Genomic DNA, 22993 nt, shown 5'->3' on the forward strand with positions numbered 1-22993 from the left:
AGCAAATAATTTGAATTAACTACTGGGTGAAAAACGTAGCAACTTAAACATTATTCCACAATTCTTAGGTTAAATAAAAATCTAAGATTTCTTTGCTGTCAATATGTGGAAATCTAAGAGAAAATCGTATCGCTGAGTTTATCAGCTGGAGAAGATGGCGATGTACGACGCCATGTTTTGTGGTAGGTAATTAACAATTTACCACACCGTAGACTTTTTTGCAATCAGAGTGACTGCAAAATGTAAGGAGACGTACAGCGCCATATACATTAGCTGTCAAATTCGAAACACCAATTGGTCTTAGATTTAGACATCTAAACAATTAACTAATCTTTGTTTAAAATTAATAGAAAGTTTGAGTAACTTTCTATTAGTTTTAAGTGTCAAGATTGACTATTTAGCTCATTAGATCAGCCATTCTTAAAGTGTGTTCCGCGGAACCCTAGGGTTCCGCGACACCCCTGCAGGGGTTCCGCAAGAATTTAGAATAATTTAGAATAATAAAATAAGCATAATTATTATGCTTATTAATAAAAAAATACACATCTAAAATCTATTGTTTTACTGTAGGGTTCCATCAAGTATTTCGCTTTCCAAAAGGGTTCCGTCAAAAAAAAAGATTGAGAACCGCTGCATTAGATAATAGGGAAAAGGGATGTAATACTGTAAAGGGCAACAGTCAAGATACAAAAACGTGTAGAGCTTTTTGCGCAGGCGTGATAGCTATTACTTAAGTAATACACATATTGCGTCGTCTCCTACCCACATTCAATTGATTACTATAATGCATTAAAAACTTCGAATTTCTACCATACTATCATACAAAAGAGGTACATATTAAAATAATAAAAAAATCTTTACTCTAAGTAATTTAAATAAACATACAAAAAAATAAATCAATCGATACAACAAACCTCTAATTTAATTAAATAATGGAATAATTGATTTCTCATTGTTTTTGTGAACGTTCACATACTATCTAATCACTGATGTGTCATCGGAAAGTTTCCTAAAATTGCGAAATTTCCACATGAAATAATTTCGGAATTTCTCATAATTTTGTATGAGGAACCTCTTGCCGCCCAGAAGCCTAAAAAAAGGCCTGCCATTGCATTGTATTTTGAATCTTTATTTTGACAAATCAAAATTGCATTGTCCTTGACAAGTTTATTCTCATTTGGGCAGCTAGAGGATAAGGTTGCGATTCCACCAGAGAGGATGTGTTTGTTAAGAACCAATAGGATCACTTCATTCACCTATCCTGCGGCTTTCTATTACTCAACCAAACAAGACATCCGCGCCAGGCCACTATAACTTCTTCATATAAAGCTGTAGTACCACGATCCCGACTATCGGGTCGTCCGGCCTGGGAACGAAATCATAAAATACCCGATAGTCGGGTTTTCGGATATATTAACCAACACATCCCTCGCACATCTCTTTATAATCTTTATACTTGTGAAATTTTCCTTTTGCAGATTTTGGAAAACTTTCCGCAGAACATCTGTACATCTAATAATTGAATAGTTAGTCCATGCTGTTTCGGACAGTCTTGCGTGTCGCACCACACTGAGTGTTTATTTACACGTGACGACGGGCCCGCGTTGGACACTGGTTTGAGAAGTTACAAGGTTCGACGGCACGGGCAGCGTACTTAAATTAAATGGCATCGAAATCCTCACCTGAAATAAAAAAGAAAATTATTTTTATTTCAATTTGCAATTTAGATTTGCTTTTTTTGAACAAGAATTTTATGAGGATTTAAACATTGGAGTGCAGGGACCCCTTCGTAGTTTGTTTCCGCTACAAAGCGGGAAAACGCTGAGATCAGCTACGAGTGAAGCGCTACGTTGGCAGTGAATGCGTTAAGGATAATTTTCAATATTGCTTCATCGCTAGCACCTCAAAATATAACTCGATATCGATATGTAGATTGTACATACGCATAGTAGCTGACAGTATGTAGATTTGTATGTATACACAACACCTAGACAGCTTGGAAATTTATTAAGCGCACCAAAGAAAGTACCTGCATACTCATCTCATAGTAACTTACAAAATATGTGGATGTGAACGTGTTTATAGTTATAGTTTGTCAAAGGACTGTCTCATTTCAAACATAGACAGAGAGAATCATACTATCTTTGTCTTACACCAGTACTAGCACCCAAAAGAAAAAGATGAGTATAGTTTTCCTGGTTGTTACTGACTGACAAATTGGTTTCACCAACTATACTTACTATGTGTGTATGGTATTTAATAACATAATAACCAGTGATCGGCGGGGTGAGCTATTTACCTTATAATTTGACAAGTCTTGCGTCATATTATATGGAAAATAGGTCACCCCCGCCGATCACTGATAATAACTTTGCACGGTGGAATCGGTGGATACAGTTTGCGAAGATTTTATCGAGCCGCAAAACACAGCTACGTTTCAAATTCAAGACATAGAGCTGCCAAGTAAATAGCTCACCGTGGCAGCCGGGCCGCCTACTCCTGCGCTCATAACTTGTGGTTGCTGGTGAGCCACGTGAGCCCCTCGTACAGCCCGTCGCCGGTGGTGGCGCACGACGGTTGCACGTACCAGTTGCGGTCGCGGATGCGTGTCGGACCCAGTTTCTTACCGTGGCAGCCGGGCCGCCTACTCCTGCGCTCATAACTTGTGGTTGCTGGTGAGCCACGTAAGCCCCTCGTACAGCCCGTCGCCGGTGGTGGCGCACGACGGTTGCACGTACCAGTTGCGGTCGCGGATGCGTGTCAAACCCAGTTTCTTACCGTGGCAGCCGGGCCGCCTACTCCTGCGCTCATAACTTGTGGTTGCTGGTGAGCCACGTGAGCCCCTCGTACAGCCCGTCGCCGGTCGTGGCGCACGACGGTTGCACGTACCAGTTGCGGTCGCGGATGCGTGTCAAACCCAGTTTCTTACCGTGGCAGCCGGGCCGCCTACTCCTGCGCTCATAACTTGTGGTTGCTGGTGAGCCACGTAAGCCCCTCGTACAGCCCGTCGCCGGTCGTGGCGCACGACGGTTGCACGTACCAGTTGCGGTCGCGGATGCGTGTCAAACCCAGTTTCTTACCGTGGCAGCCGGGCCGCCTACTCCTGCGCTCATAACTTGTGGTTGCTGGTGAGCCACGTAAGCCCCTCGTACAGCCCGTCGCCGGTTGTGGCGCACGACGGTTGCACGTACCAGTTGCGGTCGCGGATGCGTGTCGGACCCAGTTTCTTACCGTGGCAGCCGGGCCGCCTACTCCTGCGCTCATAACTTGTGGTTGCTGGTGAGCCACGTAAGCCCCTCGTACAGCCCGTCGCCGGTTGTGGCGCACGACGGTTGCACGTACCAGTTGCGGTCGCGGATGCGTGTCAAACCCAGTTTCTTACCGTGGCAGCCGGGCCGCCTACTCCTGCGCTCATAACTTGTGGTTGCTGGTGAGCCACGTGAGCCCCTCGTACAGCCCGTCGCCGGTCGTGGCGCACGACGGTTGCACGTACCAGTTGCGGTCGCGGATGCGTGTCAGACCCAGTTTCTTACCGTGGCAGCCGGGCCGCCTACTCCTGCGCTCATAACTTGTGGTTGCTGGTGAGCCACGTAAGCCCCTCGTACAGCCCGTCGCCGGTTGTGGCGCACGACGGTTGCACGTACCAGTTGCGGTCGCGGATGCGTGTCAGACCCAGTTTCTTACCGTGGCAGCCGGGCCGCCTACTCCTGCGCTCATAACTTGTGGTTGCTGGTGAGCCACGTGAGCCCCTCGTACAGCCCGTCGCCGGTGGTGGCGCACGACGGTTGCACGTACCAGTTGCGGTCGCGGATGCGTGTCAGACCCAGTTTCTTACCGTGGCAGCCGGGCCGCCTACTCCTGCGCTCATAACTTGTGGTTGCTGGTGAGCCACGTGAGCCCCTCGTACAGCCCGTCGCCGGTCGTGGCGCACGACGGTTGCACGTACCAGTTGCGGTCGCGGATGCGTGTCAGACCCAGTTTCTTACCGTGGCAGCCGGGCCGCCTACTCCTGCGCTCATAACTTGTGGTTGCTGGTGAGCCACGTGAGCCCCTCGTACAGCCCGTCGCCGGTCGTGGCGCACGACGGTTGCACGTACCAGTTGCGGTCGCGGATGCGTGTCAGACCCAGTTTCTTACCGTGGCAGCCGGGCCGCCTACTCCTGCGCTCATAACTTGTGGTTGCTGGTGAGCCACGTGAGCCCCTCGTACAGCCCGTCGCCGGTCGTGGCGCACGACGGTTGCACGTACCAGTTGCGGTCGCGGATGCGTGTCAGACCCAGTTTCTTACCGTGGCAGCCGGGCCGCCTACTCCTGCGCTCATAACTTGTGGTTGCTGGTGAGCCACGTGAGCCCCTCGTACAGCCCGTCGCCGGTCGTGGCGCACGACGGTTGCACGTACCAGTTGCGGTCGCGGATGCGTGTCAGACCCAGTTTCTCTTGGATTTCGTGGGGCTTCATCGCTGGAATGGAGAATGGTTTGGTTATTAATACATTATGTCGTAAGAAGCAATGCTAATTGGCACTAGTATAACTACATGAAGCCTTATTGTAATAAGATTTTACAATCCGGGCCCCTCTCGAGCCAGGAGCCGGTGACATTTTGCCCACTTTGACACCCTATACCTAGTTACCGTGTCATTGCTAATAAATACTTAGTTCAGAAGGTCGTTATGCCTGAAAAGAAACCCGATGAAAGTTGTAAGCGACTTCACTTACGAAGAAATGGCGACTTGCCTCATTGAAATAGCAGCTTTGAACTCTCGTCCTTTCACCGCATTTTCCGCAAGTACCATCAGGTCCTACTAGTTGGTGAAAATAAGTATGATGGCGCCGGTAAAATGTTGATAGTTGTAGGACGAGGTGGACAACCACCGACCCGCTGGGTGGATATAGATACACGAGCGCCTATAAATAACGGCGGAAAAACCTGCAGAATAGAGTACATAAAACAATGACCTCGTGTGGTCGCGGCCTTCAGTCATGAGGATACGAAGAAGGTAATGTTGATGACTTCCTCCTCCTTGCTTCGTTCTCCTCAGTGCTGAGGGTCGTGACCTACGTGGAACATATGATTCCGGATCGCAGCTTTCCAGCCCAAGGCATCATGGACCTTGATGGATAGCGATTTGCTAATCTGGTCGGTTGACGAAACCCAATTACTTTCAGTTCGTCAATTACTTTTCTGCAGGGTCGCCATGATGATGCATAAACTCACTCTTACCTCCCCCACATACGCAGCATTACAACGCAAAAGGGTTTTTCATGTCCCACAAACTTTGACAAAAACATCTTACTCGCGACGCTTCCCACAGTTTCTACAACCATACATCTACAACCAGATATTAAAAGCTCTCAACGTGCAAATCACCCTCAAGAAATGGTTAATCTCTCTTTCCTACAAGGCCACCGAAGACATCCTACACATCTTGTTTGGTAAATCTTATGGTTAATGCCCCACAGTCCTCACGACACAGGCTCGACCTAGTGTGAGGGCTATTGTTTGTTCTAAGAAGCTGTTGTAGATATTCTGTAGTTAATTTTAATTTAATTACTAAGGTTTCATGTCATGTCAATTTGGAAAATAAAGATATTTGTTGTTGTTGTTGTGATGACTTACCGTCGGGCAAGTCTTGCTTATTGGCGAAGATGAGTATGATGGCGTCGCGCATCTCGCGGTCGTTGATGATCCGGTGAAGCTCCTGGCGCGCCTCGTCGATGCGGTCGCGGTCCGCGCAGTCCACTACGAATATTAGACCCTGAGTGCCTGGAATTGAGAAAACAAGTGTTGAATATGTGTACGAATCTTATTCGATATCGCAATGAGCATGACGTGATTTTACCGCCCAGGACGTGAAACATTTTGAGTGATTATTTTTGTTAGTGACAAACTGCAGGCCTGAGTGAACGCTCGAGTTAGGCGTGCAGTGGGGCGGGGCGTGCGGCGTGCATGTTAAACAAATGCAAACGTATAGGAGCGGCCTTAGTGCACGCTGCTCAAATCCCTTGGGAGCTCGACGCCACGCTGCACGCCCCGCCGAACGCTCCGCTTCGAGCGTCCACTCAGGCCTTACACTTACCCAGGAACGCTTGCAACTTCAGGGGACTGCGTTGCTGACCCTTTCAAGTACACAGCAGAGAGTTAATTCTAACTTTCTAATAGTGTTAATTCTACCTTTTCCGACCCCATTTCGGGTGGTAAAATACACGTTTGTAAGAATGTCAAACCTGTTTAAGATAATTAAGAATTATGAACATAAAAAAAAAACTATTAAAAGTCATGTTTTTACCGTAAAGTATTTGCATTGCATACCGCTGACGTATATTAGCCTTTTACTCAAAAATCACATATGAATAGTAGGTAGGTAATCCTACATACTACCAATTACCGATTACGACGGTATCCAATACTATGAATAAGGTCAAGGCAATAATAAATAAATATATTGTACAGGCACTTCACGGTTGATTTTAATCCTCTTACATGTAAAAGAATGTAACAGCATGTATTGACCGGTTAGTTTTTAGTGCCGACACAATTTTCAACTGAACGATAAGCCTTATTGCAACGAGTTAAGGTCTATAGTCAGTTAAGTTAGTACGAGACGGCACGGTATGTCACGAATAAGTGAATAAGGCGGTACGGTTAAATAATTCAGGTCTTAAACGGACATACCTACGTGTACTAGGATCGAAGCGGTTCAGAAGTTTAAAGGTTCCGTCAGACAGTTCCGGGCGGGACGTGAGCGTTTTATATGTAAAAGCGGCGCGCCCCGCTTACGCCCCGCCCGGAAAATGCGCATGTGTGCCGAAACCTTAAGTAAGCTGCCTAATACTGAATTTGACAGAGTGTCGATTCGATATGAGTTTCCACCGGTAAAGGAAAAATGTGCTAGTACTGACTAGTACTATACAGTTCGTTTGCCCAATTAGTCCCACGGGTCCCACCAATCTGCTATTTTAGTACAAAACAGGATGATTGGGTCGTAAATTAGCCACAGCTTGCTTCTCTTATTGACATTACTTTGATGACATTAAATGACCGATTCTAAAAAAAATATAAATAAATATTACAGGGCATTTTTAAACAAATTGACTAAGCTAACTAATTGATTGAAGCTTCAGGATTGATTCAATTATATTATTCGATACTTTACTCTTTGGATTGCTTGGACAAATTATTATTTTACGATCTGGGATCTAATAATAAGGTTTATTAGAGACACCATTAAAAGAAACAGACAAGCAACAAAAACAGTTTGCCTAATAGAAAACTGTTTAACACATCATATTTATTTATAGACGAGCGTTGTGCATCTAATCTGTTGATTTATTCAGAACAGGTGCCGTGGATGAATCGAGGAAAGTGACACCAGGAAGTACAGTTGGACTTGTTTATCACAATAGCATATATACGCTAAAAGCTCTTGAAACACCGGGTGCCGTTTGGTTTATTTAAGAATTAACTAATTTATTTTTGTAATTTAGGCGCAGGGATAATCTCTAGCAAAAACGGCAGAACATACATGAATGATATTTGGCACACATAACTTTTAACTCGAAATACTGTGTATAAAATATGTCAGGTGAAATAGGGATTGTACGTTTGAGATTCTTTGTTCTTTATTCAAACAAACACAAGTATAAGTTTACAGCAACCTAAGCCAAGACACTTATACTGTTAGTTTAGTACATAGTCAGTGTCATAAACATATGTATATAATATTCTAACGATCTCTAGGATCTTAAATTAGACTATCTCTAGGATCTTAAATTCAACATTGATAGAAGTAACTCCTAACTACGGCTTCAATGGGTAAACAAATGTTTTAGACGATCAACACACTGCCATCGTGATCTACAGTCGCCACGCCATCAGATATATCGGAGCGGCTAAGGCCGTCACAATTATCCGAACACGCCTCTATTGTCAGAGCGTTAGAGTGATTGTTCAGACATTGTGAACGCCTAGGCCGCTCCGATATATCTGATGATGGCGAATGTACCATGGTAAAAGAAGTGACGTTTTTGTCGACCAGTAGTCCTTGTAGTTTATTCATCCTTACCTGTATAGTAATGCCTCCACAGCGGTCGTATCTTGTCCTGCCCACCGACGTCCCAAACGTTGAATTTGACGTTCTTATACGTGACCGTTTCCACGTTGAAACCGACCGTAGGTATCGTTGTGACTGACTGACCTAATTTTAGTTTATATAAAATAGCTGAAGTGCATGTTAAGGATAACATTTATGGTTTTAAAATTTAAACATCTTCAAGGCTATGATGACCCAGTTATTATAATTGTAGGAAGTTTTAGTCCATGGGCCAGCTGGTAAAATTTTCGAAAACGGTATAATTTGGGGGTACCAAATTTCCTTTTCACAGCAGTTAGGCTTATTATGATGTGAAAAAACCATGATTGCCATCTCAAAATGGTAGCTAACCAAAATGGCCGCCAATCCAAGATGATTTTAAAAATCAACCATAACTCGAGAAATATTTATCCGATTTCATTACAATTTTTTTTAAACCATAGCTCTATATATGTGATTAAAATGTTGTTCTATATATTGTATCGATAAAGTGAACCGTTAATTAGTAATTAAAGAAATAATGAATATTATCAAAAAAAAAATTGTGATACTTTTTTTAAATCAAGGTTTTACAAAAGATCCTGTACATTACAAATAAGTTTTAAATGAAGCAAAATAATATATATTTTATGTTTAATTTGATGTATAACTTGTATGGGTCTGATGATTGAAAACACATGGAAACATGAATTTGATTTTACTTCCGTTGAAATTCGCCGTTGATTGAATAACTGCGCACAGAACAAAAAGCTTCGTTTTTAAACATCATAATAAGCCTATCTAACTGATGTGAAAAGGAAATTTGGTACCCCCAAATTATACCGAAATCTTGCCTGGCCCATGACTATTTATGTGTAGGTACCTATTTATTATTATTGTAATGTGATGTACCCAAGAAACACTGCGAAGAAATAATTCATCACTTGTGATGTGACATAAAATAATATAAGATTAATTGAAGAAGGCAAAATATAATGATAACCTAAAGATAAAACACAAGCTAACTTTTTCCAATTGCGAAAAGAGGACACAATAATTTAGTAAATTATATAATTCAAATATTAAATACGGCTGGAATTATAGTTGCCATGTGTGCAATAACAATGGTACATAAATAACGATGATGTATTCAAGGAAACATAATGAATTAAATTTGCAGTGATTGTGTGTTTAAACTCTATTGATAAATGTTGAAGTATCTACATTTTTCATTTCGATAGCTCTTAGTCCATTTGAGTGAGGCAAAAATATTTACTAAATTAAGTTATCAACCAGTACAGCAACCGAAGTATGATATAAAATGTTTTTACATACCTATCAAACCTCGCTAGTTATAAAACTAACTCTAGCCGCGCTGGGAACAACCGCAGACAGTCAATGCTGGTTGCCCCCGTAAAGAGACTAGCCAAACTCAGGAGATCACTCAGTGTCATTGGGGCTAAAATCTACAACTCAGTTCCACCCGATATAAAATCAGCGAAAAGTGACATTGAGTTTACCAGGAAACTCAAATCGCTGCTAATCGCACGGGCGTGCTACAGTGAGTACAGTGTAGACGAGTTTCTTCGTGGAGATCATTAAATAAATGTTTAAGTAGTTCTAAGAAGAAATTGTAATATCATTATTTATGTTGAATTAATTACGTAGTTTAAGGCCGTGCATCGAAAAATAACAGGATCTTAGAAAGGTGGCAGTGGCTAGCCCCGGAAACAAACAGTAGTGATTTTCGGATATATGTTTCTTGACTATATGATAAGAGATTTCGTAGCAGTCGAAACACGAATGCTTAAAATTTTCTCGATAGAAAATAAATCCAAACTTACGTGTTCATTTTTCGGTTTTAGCTTCGTACAACTAGAAAACACATCCATATCCAGCACAACCCACCTTACAGCAAAGGTTTTCATCTCGTCTTAACTTTCAAAGAACTAAATATTAACTTATTATCCTTTACCGATGGATTTATTATCGATTTTTGATTTTATGAATTCAACAGCAAACGCCCATTTTACGCAGTTCGGTTTCTCTTTCTGTCATGCGTCAAAGTCATAAATGCATTCTTTATGCCAGTAATGTTAGATGGCCGTCGTGCCTCAAAGAGGTAAGACCTATGTCACTTCGCGCAGCGCTCCGAATTACGTAAAATTTAAATATCCAATAAACGTTAAATCGTAACTCCATTGAGTAGTAACGGAATCGGAGGTAAACCTATGATGGTGCCTTCTTACAGGCCTATACGTTACGCATGTGTGCGTGTTTGCTAGGCTACGTCATGCTACGTCGAAATCTATACCCTTTGTCAGTTACAACGGGTTAGGAAATTTCGACAGATATTGAAATGTATCGGTAGCTGTTTGGTATTTAGCCATCAGAATCTAACCGTAACTTTTTGCTTTATTTTTGTTTGAAAATAAAATATCTATAAGAATATATTTTTTGCTTTTTTTCTATTGTAATGATAAAAATAAATCTAGTATGTTTCATGCTCAAATAATTTAAAATAATTGAATCAATATTAAAAACTAATTGATATTATTCGTTTTAATTATTATATTATTAAGTTTGTTTGAATAAAATATTTTATTTCAATAATACGAAAAGTTATTATATTTAAGTACCACTAAAAAAAGGTCCCTACTTACAAAAACTCACTTGCACGGGCCGGGGTTCGAACCCGTGACCTCCGGTTTGAAAGTCGCACGCCACTACAATTTCACATAAGTAATTTACAATGACATGATACCGTGGAAAAAGTGAATATTACAATGTACTGTGTTACTATCATTTTATAGTTTATTTTGGCTTGACAAGGAGGAATGAGAAAAACGTGCAGAGCGAGAGGATTAAATCTCTCTGTCCCTTTCTTAAAGTAGCCAATCCTAATTATGACATCTGTTTTGATATTAATTCTTTGAACATAATTTGTCGATGTTCTTTTTTATATCATCGAGAAAGATTTTTATTAAAAAAATGTGTTGAATTTATATGTTTTATTTATGTTTTTTTGGCATAAATTTCATTACTTTTGACAAATTTTGATTGTGATGACAAACGATTTGATGTGATGTGTGAAACGAACCATGTGATCAACGATTTATCTAATAAAACTTCATTTAGTCGAAAATAATAGTTGTCTACTACCGGGTGGAAAAAAATTATGGGCCCTGGAGGGAAAGTGCCTTAAAACCTTAAGTTTGCTCATTTTACTTAAATGAAACATTATTGTTTTTTAAAGAAACAACTGCATTCAAAGATTTTTGAAGTCAAAACTTCTTTAGCGGCGCTAGGCACTTTTTGAGGTGGGGAAAAAAATGATGAACTCGAGACAGCTTAAGGCGACCAGGTTTAGATGGCATTTAAATCAATAAAGAAAAACTCAATGACATTACATGAAAAAGGTTATAATCTTGTACGGGCTGAAATACGAGGATCTCACAGTATTATAACTTTATATCACTCAAATATAATTCAATAAAGCTACATCTTGATGAAATCGCTAATAAAAGTGAACTCTAGTACTGGTGAATAAAACTCAAAATATCATGACCAAATATATTTAGATGCGAGGTCTGCAAGGTAACTTTACAATTTCTATTCGAATTTTAAACAATTAACGCTATAAATTTGAATTTCGAATTTTAAACAAGCTCACTGACCAGCAATGTCGGAACCAAAAGTTTTCAATAGAAAGGAGGATGGGTCAATTATACATAGTGCTGCAGACATTTTGGACTAGTCATTGAGTTTTCACTTCTGTCGGCACTCCCGGAATGCAACACGTTGTTTTTTTTAAATTCGCTTAGTCGCGCCCGGGAATCGAACCTACTTTTTCCACACTGTATAAAAGAACACAAATGCTTTTCTTCTGGTAACTTAAATGTTCTATCTATCTTGATAGATATGTCAATGCAATCAAATAATCTGAAAAAATAATAATAACCCAATTTATGAATTCCGTTCCTTCAGAAAAATGCGAAATGTACGTACAATTTTTAGGGATATCGTACTTTTCCCAGGGACAAATTTAGTTGGCTAAGAGACATTTTCACTGATTTGGGGTCTGTACTAAAAATCTAACATAATATGATAAGGACTTAATCGTTTTAAGCTCAAGAGTGAGTTTTCCTAAAGCTTTTTCTAAAAATGATGTCTTTATTAACGTTAGGAGTGCACTGCAGCATGTAAAATGTATGCCAAAATGTCAAGGGAGAGAACAATAAATTAAGTTTAAATTCCACTTCCACTCATCAGCAAAGTGATATAAGTATATCAGCAGTTTAAAGTTATTTTAGATTACAAAATTAGCGCATCAAAAACATCAAAGTGCATAGAAAAAAAGTCTCCTGAGTCATAATAAAATTGATGTCTCTTGGGTCACCAGAAAAGTCACCAGGGAGAACGATGACCCAAATCACATTTAAAAGAAAATGTAAATTTTGTGTACTACCTACGAACATTTTTCAAAAAACTATGTTTTTATAACATATTAGACCCAGGATAGATCTAATACCTCTTTTCGTACCCCGGATAAAATGGTCGGCGACTAAAAAAGTAACTGAAACCTTACGTTATTAGGTTCACGATGCCGCGTTGTACCCTTGCCTTCGTTGCGATATGTTTGGTAAGTCAGGAGACTTAAGAGCCAACAGGAGTGGTCATTTCTCCATACAAACGTACTCGACTGTTTCCTCCGTGGGTTTTGAAACCAGAGCAATGATTTTTTCAACACAGATTAATATAGTCAATATCTGTGTCGGACCGTTTTGCTTTTTTTGACATTTTTGTTTTTTAAGGCGCTAGAGCCCTTCAAAAATGGCCAAAATGGCCTAATTGACTATGCCGCAATGAGAGGCGTGGTATTCAAAACTCATATCAATTAGCCAAAAAAGCAAAACGGTCCGACACAGATAATTTTATAATAATTTAGATTTCCAAATTTGGTTACGATTGGTTAAGTTTTGGAGGAGGAAACAGTCGAGTACGAAACCTCGATTTTTGAGATTTTTACGCAGGATTTTTCGCCTTGTCCTTATCGCACTAGTTTCAGGAGCCGCTTCCGTTAGCGAGATGGGTAATAGTTACCTAAAATATTTAAATCTCAGCTCCTGTTGGCTCTTAAAAAATGAGCCATGATTTTGGGACATATTAACAAATATTTTGTTGAATAGGTATATATTAACTTTAGCGGACTTTAATAATTTACCAGTTAAATTAGATGTAAATACCTTTTTAGTTAATCGTTAATGATATATTAGTAGCAGTAAAACACTTTATTGTACAAAAAGACACATAAAACATGAAAAAACACACATCCTTCGCATATGGTAGAATATATTTTTCACACTTATAAGTAAAAACTAAAATCGATACGCGATTGGGATACGCTCTTTTTGTATGGGATACAAAAAAAAATTCTCCTGGGTCACCAAGAAAAATCAACATATTAAAATAATTCAGTTCGTTTTTAAGTTCTAGTCAGATTGACTTTTTGGTTATTTGAGATAAATTACAATAACGCTTAGATTTGAAAAACATAATTTTCTATTTTGTTGCGATCGACCCGGGTAATAAAAATACGGCGAATTTGAACTATTGTTTGTTGTCGTTGTAAAATGTATTAAAAAATAATGTAGGCACCCCTGACAATTGAAATTCAAAATTATCCAGAAAAAGCGGCCAAGTGCGAGTCGGACTCGCCCATGAAGGGTTCCGTATTTAGGGGATTTATGACGTATTAAAAAAAAACTACTTACTAGATCTTGTTCAAACCAATTTTCGGTGGAAGTTTGCATGGTAATGTACATCATATATTTTTTTTTAGTTTTATCATTCTCTTATTTTAAAAGTTACAGGGGTGGGGGGGGGGGACACATTTTACCACTTTGGAAGTGTCTCTCGCGCAAACTATTCAGTTTAGAAAAAAATGATGTTAGAAACCTCAATATCATTTTTGAAGACCTATCCATAGATACCCCACACGTATGGGTTTGATGAAAAAAATGAGTTTCAGTTCTAAGTATGGGGAACCCCCAAAAAAAATTTTTTTTTTCTATTTTTGTGTGAAAATCTTAATGCGGTTCACAGAATACATCTACTTACCAAGTTTCAACAGTATAGTTCTTATAGTTTCGGAAAAAAGTGGCTGTGACATACGGACGGACAGACGGACAGACAGACAGACAGACATGACGAATCTATAAGGGTTCCGTTTTTTGCCATTTGGCTACGGAACCCTAAAAATGAGTGTTTCAAAAAGGCACCCTGTATTCATTACATACCTAAATAATCTCTTATTCAATAAAACATATAATTACTAAACACTGATTTATTTCAAATAAATGCAAATCGATCGGATAAAAGATATTAATACCTACCTATACAACAATGAATACGAGTACAGTCAGCTGCAATAATATGTTACACACCGAAGGCCGTTTTGCGGTAGATCATGTTAGATCTTATTTGTAGAGCCATAAGAGCGTGTCACATATTTTTGCGGCCGTCGAAGAGTAACATTTTATTGCAGGTGACTGTACCTATGAAAAATTCGAGGGTTAAAAAGCATTTCAACCAAAGCATTTATAATAATAACGACTATGGACGCCTGCAACCCCAGGGGTATTGTAACCCCATAACAATAAGGTTGAAATTTGCATTTAGTGACCGCAAAGTCAGGTGAGCGTAATCAAGTAAATCTGTTTTCATCATATTTTATCAAAAATAATCTCTTTTCTGTTCTTGTGCTATTTTCTTATTATCAATACTCTTAACTTATATGCTATATACGCTGCTGCTTCTATGCTGTTAACATCTTCCAAAACAACAATAAATATTCAGGTTTATTAATTAATTATTTTATTGTTTGCTATTATGAACAAGTAACAACGCCATCTGTTTCAATTTTTTCCGAATTTAAGTTTCTGGCCGACCGCAGCGACCGCGTATAATGGTAGTTAACTTCTGTAACGTTAGATGGTGCTAAAAGGTCACACAAACTTCACGTGCGGCGCGAAGCGTTTCCATGTGTGCGTGTTAGCGGGGAGGGAAGAACTAGCGGGCGTGGTTTACGAAGCGCCAGACGCGGCTGCAGTAGGCCCTTAAGATTTAGTTGTAAATGTAAAAATGTGTAAATATTAGTATTTTAATCTCATTATGTAAATATGTAAAAATATTGACTTGTAAAACAACAAATTTTACCAATAAATAAATCAATCAATCAATATATAATTTCAAGCACATGCAGTGTTCCGAGTGTTCGTATACATCATTTAGTTCTGTTATTGACTATATGTGCCTCAGGGTGTACAAGCACCACATGGGTAACACGGTAACACAAACAAATGACTAACCATCACACCACTTAAACATTGCACACACATACGTGCACGAAAGTGCAGTTGCAGTTGCAACCGAGCGTAAAATGACCCAGAGCGATCGCGTGTATATCACGACTGTATCACTGGGATAATTGCTCAGGGTAAATGGGTCAGAGTATCGGGAAGTGCAATGGAATTTAAGTGTATATTGCTGATTTAACACATTCAGTGCCGAAAACCCGACTAACGGGTATTTTATGATTTCGTTCCCAGGCCGAACGACCCGATAGTCGGGATCGTGGTACTACAGCTTTATATGACCAAATTTTTGTGGCCTGGCGCGGATGTCTTGTTTGGCTGAGTGGCAATGAATGTGTTAAGCGATTTTAGTTGGTGTGCAAAATTGAACAGATGAAAATGATGCAGATGTATGGTTAACCATTGTAATTTGTAATAGCAGTGGTATTTTACTCAATTCTAAGAGCGCACTCGGTTTAAAGAGGCCCACTGATTAATAGTCCGCCGGGCGATATCGGCCTGCCAGTTAGAACAAGAAGTTGACAGCTCCGAACAACTGACAGGCCGATATCGTTCGGCGGACTGGTAATCAGATTTACCTAATAGGCATAGTTTAGTTCCTACATTAATGCGTTACAGGTTACAGGTATACATCATATGCGTTGAGGAACAACAACATGACTCGTAATCGGTCTCGATTGATACCTAGTAAATGTCTACGCCTTATTTAGATATTCTGAGGATTATAGGGTAGGCTACCTCAAGTTGCATAGATTTTGGAGAGGTGACAGTGGATGATGGTAGCCAGCTAAGAAGGACTACAGGGTATTGCTACTCGTACAATACGAGACGTGCTGTCAAAGTTAGTGCCATTTGTACTACCTACGAAACTAACTCCAATACTTGATCTAGGATAGCGTTTGTATTAAAGCCATAACTGCATTCATTCACAAGATATAACTTCTGGTTAACTATTTCTGAATTAATTGTAGCTAAAGCTTGCAGTAAAGTAATATATCTCGACTTCCGAAAGGTAAATGAATGTATAATGCAAAAACGGAACGCTACCGGGCCAGGAAACGTGGGCAGACGGCCAAATAAAGAAGCATTTCTACATTACTCCGTACTTATTTACGGTACCTATCTACTTAAGACATTTCGTTTTAGACTTTTCTAGCCACGTGATCGTCTTCCCGTTTCCTGTTCTACCTAGATAGTTTGGGTAAATGCTTTATTTTATTCGACCCACGCACCCGTTTATTCGTTTTCTAGGTAAAATAAATAAAATAAACGACGACTAGGACATGTCACTGCGTATGTACCTATTACTCTGCGTTATGTTCGGGTGTAATGGCGTATCAAGCCAAAAAAATAGGACAATTTTACACAGATCGACCTAGGCAGTAAGCTAAATAAGGCTTGTGTTGTGGGTACTAGACTACGACTATCCCACCCCACCGACCAATAGGGCCAAAGGAAACCACATCTTGGAACCGGAATTTCGCGGTCAATTTTGGGCGGCAATGGGGCGTCAAACCAAATCTTTAAGAAATCGGTACAGTTCCGGCAAGTTTCGTTAGTAACTTTTGAAATTACTAACCTAACTCTGTAACTAGTTATTATTTCGAAGCTCAAAGCCGATATTTTTACAAATAAACAAGTTACTAAATAATTTATGTAAAAGTAAGGTCGAAAGTGGAAAATTCTTGAAGCTAGGTTTATGTAGGTTAGGTTATCCGAGATAAGGCTTTCTTAGTCGTAAAATACGGCCAGCACGCGAGCGGTGAATGTGTGTAAAGAAAAGAAGGATTACGATACATCTAGGTTCGGTTAAAACGGCCTTTTAAGAAAAGGGCTTGAAGAAAAGCTAAGCCGATTTTACAAGGATCGCTTTCAAACGCTGAATAGAAATAAATAGGCGATCTTTTTAAAAGAAGCCAAAGGTAGAAATGTTAGGCAGTTATATAATTTCACAATTATAAGAAAAAATATATGAACGAAACAAAACCCTAAATAAGTTCATGAACTTGAAACTTTTTTGAACGAGTTTTAATCTTAAGCCCTACACTACAATCCGTGGCATTAAACAAATTACGTTGAGTCCTTGACTAAGACGAAGCGAATAAGCCTACCAAGTTTAAAATGTCTTTACCGGCTCTATTAGGCCGTTATTAAAATGGGCTATTTCTCTTGAGAAAACCAAGTGCTTCTCCCGGGCATTAAGCTTTCCTAGCTATTAAATAAGGTTTCAGCGCCTTCGGTGCTTAACGTAAAGTAGTCGAGCTTAATATTAACTTAGGCCTCAAGCGTGAGTTTGAAAACTCCGGAACAAGATTTCAATTATTTTTGATCCCTACAGCAAACTATAGTGGAGGGGAGTTCATTTTAATATTGTTTCAGGGTATGTACCATCGCCCACACTGTTAGACCGTACAGTCAACACACGGGATTGTTACGCCATTTAGGGTCCAAGCTAAATTGGTTGTCCCATACTTACGCTATAGAATGTCCAATTTAGCTAAAACCCTAAATGGCGTAACAATCACGGAGCGTGACTGTACATAGGTGGACCTTATGCCTTTTGTAATAAAGTCCAGGTAGGTACGTTAGTTTCTGTAAAGGATACTAGTCTTCCCAGCTGCGTCAAGCCCCAGCATGAGTATCCTCATCTCCTTGTTGCCGAAGATCTTCGATAGTAGCTTCCCCATCTTGTGTTCGCCTCAGCCGCTCAACTGGAATTAGATGAAACAGAACGTTAATCAATTTGTCTATTTGTAAAGAGAGGGAGGTTGGTGTTCAACTAATATTAAGAATTTTTAAATTAAGGGAAAAATGGAAAAATTTACACCTCCGGCAGGACTCGAACCTGCGACCAATCGCTTCTGCCAACTAAGCCACGGAGCCCGGAGGCCTACCAGATGTGTGCGAATCTTTCCATTCCTTCCCTTAAGCATTAATGCTTAAACGCCTTGATCAGAAATAAATTTTCAAGTTGACTTAGAAACCTCATTTTTTCTGTATGTATTCTACAAGAATGTCTCGGGAGTCTGTGCAATCATTAGGTATTACATTAAACCGGCCGACTAATTCCAACTTATCTCGTTAAACTTGGTCCCGGCCTCCATCGATCCGCCGCTTTCCACTTATTTTCTAGGTGCTTTCTAATGACTTAGATGAGGTAGTTAGGAATAAGGTAGACATATAAGACATGCGTCAATATGTCTCCTGCATGCGTATTCTGATTTTAATTAAATGTTAGGAATCTGATGAAGGTTTGTTATGGATGGATTTGATCTCTTAGTTGTTCATTGGTACGAGCCCGGGGTTCGAACCCCCAACCTCCGGATTGAAAGCGGCTCTTACCGCTAGGCCTCTAACGCGCTATCTGCTTAAATTACGTTTTCTGTTTAATTATATAAATTACGAGAATACAGGTCATAATCATAATGTACCACTTTATTATGGAGCAAGCTACGAGTATTGAGAAACCAATATCGGATGCGCTTGGGCGGAAAGTGCAGGTTAATTTGCATCACGTGCCGGGAGTTGATGAGATTGCAACAGTTTACAGTGACGGCTCGCGTGGAAAACTCATTTTGTGAGCCCTTGCTACGTGTAGGCATAGTTTATTGCTACTGAACTGAACGCTATATAATAACTAGTAATAAGAATAACTAACCCCTTGGTAATAACTAGTAATAAGATGACGCTGTACGCTGCGTATTAGTTTCACACTGTATTAGACTCTTCTTCCTCCTGTCCTTATCCCACGTTATGTAGGGTCGGCACAACAAGTTTTCTCTTCCATTCTCCTCTAGCTTGCATCACCTCAGCACTCCTTTCTTTCTCATATCCTCTTTGACACAATCCATCCATAGTTTTTGGGGTCTTCCATCCGCTCTCTGTCCATCAACATTCATCGCTAACATTCTTTTGCCTATTGGACGACAGTAACATTTAGAATGTCACGTTGCAACTAAAAGAGTAAAAAGTACTTGAGATCCGCAACACGCGTGGAATCGTGGATAAAAAGAAGAAAGTTCAAGTCAAGTTTTAACACTGCTGACAATATATCAAAAACAAACTACGTAGTTTGATTTAATTCATTGTTGCCCACCAAGCTTGGTGGGCAATAACAAAACGTCTTCCGTTTTGACGTGTCAATTGGGACTTTTTGTTAGAACACACAGAAATGACAAATGAATACAGTCAAAGTAAACGTTATGGTCCCATTTTACATCAAGGTGTGAAACTCCCACAAGTCCCAAACGATCTAACACATACATATTTCAATTCACAACCTAAAGTACACTTATCCCCAATAGATCAAGATCACTTATGGCAAGTGTTCATATTAGGAGCTGTTAACATATTTCACAGGCCTTGGCCCAAAATGCTACCGTTCAAACACAATATGTCGTAAGTTAATATGAAACCAGCGTTAACATACGACCTTTTTATCCCTATTGGTATAATTTATTGACGTAAGGCAATTGACACGACCCATTTGAGAAGTATCTTGGGATTCTTGGGATCTTATGAATGAACAAATATAAGGAATATTCGCTTCAAAGAGACGATATTCAGTAGACTGTGTGTTTTACATTAGCTAAAAATACATGTTATTTATTTGTGCGTTCGTTCGGACCAATTACATTTTAATTTGCAAATAACAATAAGGGTAAATTTAGTATTTAGTAGCGCACGCCTACGAAAATGTTGAGCGTTTCGGGGTTTGTCATAATTATAATTAACAATTACAACGCCTGGTTTTCTTAGATCTAATTACTTTCAAGAAAGAGATGGATGGTTGGAATCCATCACTTTTTAGGGTTCCGTACCCAAAGGGTAAAAACGGGACCCTATTACTAAGACTCCGCTGTCCGTCCGTCCGTCCGTCTGTCACTAGGCTGTATCTCACGAACCGTGATAGCTAGACAGTTGAAATTTTCACAGATGATGTATTTCTGTTGCCGCTATAACTATGAACAAATACTAAAAACAGAATAGAATAAAGATTTAAGTGGGGCTCCCATACAACAAACGTGATTTTTGACCGAAGTTAAGCAACGTCGGGCGGGGTCAGTACTTGGATGGGTGACCGTTTTTTTGCTTGTTTAGCTCTATTTTTTGTAGATGGTGCGGAACCCTCCGTGCGCGAGTCCGACTCGCACTTGGCCGGTTTTTTATCTAAGGGCATTTCAAAGGGCCGGGATAACTGTCTAATTATTAGATTATTACTCAACATTGAAAATTATGAAGTTACTGGCAATGTCATCTGATCTTCTCACCGAGAGGGGAATGAAAGTTGTGGTTATTGAATTGAAACCAGATTCTTACAAGAAATCATACTTGCTCTTCATAGTGAGTCTTTATTTATTTTATTCACTATTTCTCACAACATAGCAGTCTGCAGTGACAGCCTAAAATACCGAAGCCTGTGCTGGTAACAAATCTTGTGACATACATTCAGAGAACGATCGGTATAAAACAATCGTATTAGTGTGGGTGTCGTAACGTAATATTGCTCATATGCTTTATATTATAAGATTATTTGCCTTAAACAAGGTTAAAAAAATTTCAATATTACATATTGTCACAATTGTTACGTAAAATGCATACAGCTCGAGCGACAACATTACTGTGTCACACCTATTTAGTAATAATTACCAATAAGGGAATCCTTCGTTGTCTACACATCCCATGATCCACGCCTACCTTTAGTCCGATCAACGAGTGACAATTCGTTGCGTATGAAAATTCCGCTTAGGTACATACAACTGCTCAAGTTCAATATGTACTACAAGTTCAATATGTACGCAGCCAGCCTTATGGGAACCCTCCCACAGGGATCGGACCTGGGTGATCTAGCCTAGTATAAAAAAAATGTAAGTATCAATACATTTTTTGTTCTATTTTCATCCATGTCATAATTATATACACATACATATAAGTACAAGTTCCTCTAGCGTCGAATAATGGTGTCTTAACAGTTCCTTCAAGTCAAGTCTCATTTGGTTGGGCTTAATAAAAAAGGCAATACAGAAAGAAAACAGTAACAGAAGTATAGGTAAACAACAGAACAGAAGAAGAGCAACAGAAGTAGAGGTAAGAATAATTGGGGATGTTTTTACCGAATTTGTAATATTAGGTAAGTACTTAAACGTTACAGTATATCTAAATAGGGTATTCTCCTACTATCTTCTCGGGGCAGAGGTGTAGGGTTTGAGCCGGTGTATAGCTTTATTTGACGGTCATAAGCGCATTGTAATATGCCTACTTGAATAAATAATCTTTTATCTTTACTATTCCAAAAATTACTTACAAACATATCTACGTGACACTCCATGTAAAAATGAACTGTGACGATTTCGACGCGAGAGGTATAAAGACATTGATTTGACAGTAGTCCTGCGTAAATGGAAGCGTAAATTTTTCCTTTTTTAGGGTTCCGTACCCAAAGGGTAAAAAAACGGGACCCTATTAGGCTATTACTAAGACTTCGCTGTCCGTCCGTCCGTCTGTCACCAGGCTGTATCTCATGAACCGCGATAGCTAGACAGTTGAAATTATGTATCTCTGTAGCCGCTGTAACAACAAATACTAAAAATAAATATTACGGGGGGCTCCCATACAACAAACACGATTTTTTGCTCTACTTTTTGTTGATGGTGCGGAACCCTCAGTGCGCGAGTCCGATTCGCACTTGGCCGGTTTTTATTTCCTTTTGATATAAAACAATTACCTAGTATTCAATTTCCCCACGCCTATTCGACTGGAGTACCGCCGCCCCAGATACTGACTGCACTCGTCTAAATATAGACGGAAGACTATCAAGTGGAAAATGGTAATACATGGAATTGATGGCACCGACTCGATTGGTTGGACTAAGAAAGCTGGCAGTCAAGCAAGGTTGCTTTAGGATGAGAGATGGATTCTTGGATGAAAATCTAATTTGGAAATGTCTGGGGTATTTGATGTTATAGCTCAGCTGTCTCATTGGAAGTACCGCGGCTTTCTGACATAGTTATTTACTGAGGTAGATGACTTTTTGTATCTTCAAACGGCACAAAGTTACATTTTTTTAAGTAGAACAGGGTATATGTATAAATACTTTTGGTATAGGTATGTATTGATACTTCGCTCTCATTAGAGCATGTCATTGTCAACCCTATCCGACCTAATTTAAGGCGCCAGTACCTCGTTTCACCTTTTATGGCCCCGTGTCACGCCGTAAAAGCCCCGTTTTATACCAGCAAATCTACGGATATTTGACATCGATCTTTTACTTAATTAGCTGACAAACATTATTGTTAAGACATAAGGGCTAACAATGGTCTGGTGTTGTTAGTAGTAAGAATCTTTGATGTATCTTGCTCTATTTTGGAACGAAACGTGGAATAGTTAATGAACTTCTCTGCGTTCATTCATTTGTTCAAAGCTCAAAAGCCGTATTTGGATATTCAGAGGTTCGATTGTTACTTTTAGGATCGACTCGTCAAACTTAATTAATTTCTGAAAAGTTTTCGAGCGTGCATTTTTTCTCGTATTAGGTACTCAAGTATTGAT

General features: G+C 39.7%; 1 protein-coding gene across 1 annotated transcript in view; it reads right to left on the reverse strand.

The window, feature by feature from the left end:
* Positions 1-4281: 4281 nt before the first annotated feature.
* LOC134663094 (ADP-ribosylation factor 6) overlaps positions 4282-22993 on the reverse strand; it is a 59826-nt gene continuing 41114 nt past the window's right edge. The window contains exons 3-6 of the mRNA XM_063519423.1: positions 18051-18156; positions 8064-8219; positions 5618-5764; positions 4282-4460 (exon numbers count right to left, since the gene is read on the reverse strand). Coding sequence (XP_063375493.1) covers positions 4318-4460; positions 5618-5764; positions 8064-8219; positions 18051-18132 — 528 coding nt within the window. The 5' untranslated portion in view covers positions 18133-18156 and the 3' untranslated portion in view covers positions 4282-4317. The remainder of the gene's footprint in view (positions 4461-5617; positions 5765-8063; positions 8220-18050; positions 18157-22993) is intronic.

Source organism: Cydia amplana, chromosome 4, assembly GCF_948474715.1.
Source record: "Cydia amplana chromosome 4, ilCydAmpl1.1, whole genome shotgun sequence".
NCBI classification, from domain to species: domain Eukaryota; kingdom Metazoa; phylum Arthropoda; class Insecta; order Lepidoptera; family Tortricidae; genus Cydia; species Cydia amplana.